Genomic DNA, 4,520 nt, shown 5'->3' with positions numbered 1-4,520 from the left:
AGAGAGAGAGAGAGAGAGAGAGAGAGAGAGAGAGAGAGAGAGAGAGAGAGGGAGAGAGAGAGAAACAGAGAAACACAGATAAAAGTAAGAGGTTATAAGAAAAAGGGAGAGATTTATTGGATAAAAAGGGAATGGAGTTGGAGCTAATAAAAGTGATATGATAGAGAGAGGCGAGAGAGGGAGAGGCTGTAAGACGAATAAAGGAATGAAGTAAGAAATGAAAGTAATGTGAGAGAAAGAGAAGAGAGTAAGAGATCATTTTTGTGGGGGGGGGAGATATTTTTTTTTTTCTTATTATTGAGATACATATTGGATAAAGTCAAGATAAATATTCAAAAGGAAGAGAAGACGTATCAAAAAGATGAATGAAATATATAATGCATATAGATAGATAGATAGATAGACAGATAGATAGATAGACAGACAGATAGACAGACAAATAGTCAGATAAACAGACAGATAGCAGGTTAGACATATAGATTGATAGGTGGATAGATAGACATGTAGAAATGGATAGATAGATAGATAAAGGCAGATAGATAGATTAAATAGATCGACAAATTCATTAGACAGATTGGTTAAGTAGATAGACTGAAAGATAAACAGACAGACAGCATACAAAGAGATACATAGACAGACAGACAGAGAAATACAAGTAAAACATTCCCAAAGACTCCCCGGCCTTGACCTGACCTGCGCGGGCGAGGTTGAGGGCGTCGTCCATGACCTGCGCGCGGTTGGTGACGTGGATGACCTCGTGGGCGTCGGCCAGCTGCTTGGTCAGGAGCTCCCAGTTGCCGGCGTCGTAGTTGACCCGGAAGTAGCCCGTCTGTTGCAGGTTGAGGAGGACCCAGGCGTCGGCGGAGGGAAGGCCGTCGAGGATGAGCGTGGGAGTGCCAGGGGTCAGCCAGGCCGAGGGGCGCGTCCGGGTGAAGTCGGGGGCGTCCTGGGAGGTCATCGTGAGGGGCACCCACCAGGAGGGGGCGGCGTCGGAGCGGTCGGGGGCGCTGGGGAGGAGGAGGAAGCGGTCCTGAGGGGGGGAAGGGGAGGGGGGGGGATTAAGGTGGTGTGTGAGTGGCTGGCTGTCTCTGTTTCTGTCTTTGTCTATCTTTCTCTCATTCGTTCTCTTATCTCTCTCTCTCGTTCTCTTTCTCTCTGTCTGCCTCTCTCTCATTTTCTCCTCCCAAAATGATCACTCGCAGAAGTCCTCGCTCCTCCATCGCTCTCCCTTCCTTACCTTTACCCTCCCTCTCTCCTTCCTTCCCCTCCACACTCCTCCCTCTCCTTCTCCTCCCAATCTTTCCCTCCCCTTTTCCACCCCTCTCTTCCCTCCTTTCCCTTTCCTTCTTCTCCCCTCCCCATCCCTTCCCCTCCCCTTTTTCATCCCTTTCCCTCCCTTCCCCTCCCCTCCACACCCCTCCCTCTCCCTCCCAATCCATCCCTCCCCTTTTCCACCCCTCCCTCCCTCCTTTCCTCCCTTTCCCCACCCTTCCCCTCTCCACCCCTCCCCTTTTCCTCCCTCCCACCCCACCCCTCCCTTTCCCCACCCATACCCACCCTTCCCCGTACCCACCTGCGTGACCGTGGCGGCCGTCCCCGTGGCGTTCCTCTCTACCTTGACGACCGGGTAACCTGTCAGCAGCGTCCACGTGTCCATGACGTCCTTCACGCTGACGTCGGAGGGCAGGGTGTCGTCCTCGTGCGCCGCCTCCGTCAGGAACTGCCACAGGTCGTCCTGGGCGGCCGCGTCGTATGCGCTGGCGGAGAGGCGGCGCGTGTAGTGGGGGGGGAGTTTGGGTTGGCAAGAAAGAGGTACGTTTTTTTTTTCGCTTGCTAGGTTATTGGTTTTCTTCTTATTCTTCCTCTCTCTCTTTTCTCTTTCTTCTTCATCTACTTATTTCTTCTTCTCCTTCTACTTATTTCTTCTTCTTCTTCTTCTTCTTCTTCTTCTTCTTCTTCTTCTTCTTCTTCTTCTTCTTCTTCTTCTTCTTCTTCCTCTTCTTCTTCTTCTTCTTCTTCTTCTTCTTCTTCTTTCTTCTTCTTCTTCTCCTTCTAATACTACTGCTAATTTTACATCTACTATTTTCTCCTTCTTCTTCTTCTTTTCTGTCCCTTTTCTTTCTTCTTCTACTATTACTACTACTTTTACATATACTTCTTTTCCTATTCTTATTCTTCTACTACTACTAAAACTACTTTAACATCTACTTTTTCTTCTTATTCTTATTCTACTATCACTACTAATATTACAACTATTCTTACATCTTCTTTTCCTCTACTTCATTTTCTTCTCCCTCTTCTACTTCTTTTCTGCCTTTTCTTCTCAATATTTTACATATTTGACATCTCAATTTCTCTCTTTGATGGAAAAGCCATAATTCGATCTTATCTTTTTTATCAGATTTCCCCGACGCTGTAAAATCAAGTCATGAAGTAAAATTCCATCAATTAATTACATTTCCATGTCTTTCTCTATCCTTAGAAGGTCATTAGTCATTCCAATTAAAGTTAGATAAAAAGATCATTTGTAATTATGGATAACTTGCATTCTGAACCTAATTCATGTTATTAAATGTATGTTAATACATCTTGCTAATTGTATTTGAATTCACCTTATTGAATGAATATTAATTCATCTTATCAAAAATATATCATTTAATCTTATTAAATGTATATAAATTCATCTTACTAGATGTATTTTGGTTTACCATATTGAGTGTATATCTATTCATCTTATTAAATATATATACATTTATCTTATTAAATGCATATACATTTATCTTATCAAATGTATATTAATTCATTTTATAAAATGAAATTGTGTTCATATTAGCTTCGAGGTCTTCTATGAAAACATCTATTTCATATATCTAATTATATATTGTCATTATTTCTTTCTATATTTAATTGTATATTATCATTATCTAATTATTCAGTCAATTATATATTGTCATTATTTATTTCTTTATGTAATTGTATATTATCATTATCTAATCATTCAGTCAATGATATATTATCATTATTTCTTTCTTTATGTAATTGTATATTATCATTATCTAATTATTCAGTCAATGATATATTATCATTATTTCTTCCATTATGTAATTGTATATTATCCTTATCTAATTATCCAGTTAATCATAAATTGCCATTATTCATTTATTCCTTCAGTTGCATATTATTTTATTTATCTTTAACATACCTATTTTACTTACAAGTTATTGAGGTAGTTGGTGAGTCCCTTCTTGAAGGTCGCTTCAGTCAGGAAGAAGTACATCATACGAATGATTGAGGCTCCTGTTTTGGAAGGGAGGAAGGTGGGAGAAGAGAAAGGAGGAGGAAGAAGTGGGAAGAGGAAGGGGAGGAAGGGGAGGAGGAGGAGGAGGAGGGGGGGAAGGTGGAGGTGGAGGTGGAGGTGGAAGTGGAGGTGGTGGTGGAGGAGGAGGAGGAGAAAAGGGAGGAGGAAAAGGAGGAGGAGGAGGAGGAGATGGAGGAGAAGTAAGAGTAAAAAAAAGATGTAAAAGAAAAAGGGGTAGAAAAATAGAAGTAAAAGTAGTAGTAGATGAAGAATAAAAAAAAGAATGTAGACAAAAACGAAGAATTGACAAAGAAAAAGAATAGAAAAAGTAAGAAAATTAATCGATATAAGAAAATAAAGGCAAAGACAGAAAGAAAAAAGAAGAAAGAATAGAATTATTAACACAGATTAATGAAAAAGCTTATATATCAAAACAAAATACAGGGATATAACAAAAAGAAAAGGTAATGATAACAATACAGAAAAATAAGAACAAGAGCTAAGATAAACAAAAAACAAACAAACTAAAACAACGAAATCCATAACACCGATAACAACAACAACAAAACAACAGCAAAATAATACCAATACCAAACAACAATAACAAAACATCGAAACAAACATAAACAAAGCACACACACACACCAACACTCACACACACACACACACATACACACACACACACACACGCAAACACAAACACAAACACACACACAAACACACACTCACACACACACAAACACACACACTCACGCTCACACTCTCTCTCTCTCTCTCTCTCTCACACACACACACATACACACACCCAAACACACACACACACACACAAACATACACACTCACGCTCATACTCTCTCTGTCTGTCTGTCTCTCTCTCTCTCTCTCTCTCTCTCTCTCACTCTCTCTCTCTCTCTCTTTCTCACACACACACACTTACTCTCTATCTCTCCTTATTCTCTCTCTCTCTCTCTATTTCTCTCTCTCTCTCTCTCTCTCTCTCTCTCTCTCTCTCTCTCTCTCTCTCTCTCTCTCTCTCTCTCACACACACACACACACACACACACTCACCCTTATAATAGGAAATACTATCAAATATCTCATTGATCTCGTCAGGATGTCCCACAGGAATGCTGACAGGGTGAGACGATTCCAGGCTGTCGATCCCGAAGACATAGTGAAGGGTGTCAACGACAAACTGGTCCATCATTCGCCAGCTGGGTTC

General features: G+C 41.0%; 1 protein-coding gene across 2 annotated transcripts in view; it reads right to left on the bottom strand.

Annotated features, from left to right (window-relative positions):
* Window positions 1-693: 693 nt before the first annotated feature.
* The window catches only part of LOC113817633 (aminopeptidase N-like), a gene marked incomplete at its 3' end in the record, with an annotated part of 21,571 nt that continues 17,744 nt past the window's right edge, over window positions 694-4,520 (bottom strand). For both annotated transcript variants that reach the window (XM_070115967.1, XM_070115969.1), the window contains 4 exon segments: window positions 694-1,030; window positions 1,574-1,757; window positions 3,216-3,297; window positions 4,367-4,520. The exon segment at window positions 4,367-4,520 is cut by the window's right edge and continues 3 nt beyond it. In XM_070115967.1, the coding sequence (XP_069972068.1) occupies window positions 694-1,030; window positions 1,574-1,757; window positions 3,216-3,297; window positions 4,367-4,520 (757 nt within the window).

Source organism: Penaeus vannamei, chromosome 38 (assembly GCF_042767895.1).
Source record: "Penaeus vannamei isolate JL-2024 chromosome 38, ASM4276789v1, whole genome shotgun sequence".
Classification (NCBI taxonomy): domain Eukaryota; kingdom Metazoa; phylum Arthropoda; class Malacostraca; order Decapoda; family Penaeidae; genus Penaeus; species Penaeus vannamei.
The sequence above is the reverse complement of the archived record's forward strand: the minus strand, read 5'-3'. Positions and strand labels throughout refer to the sequence as shown.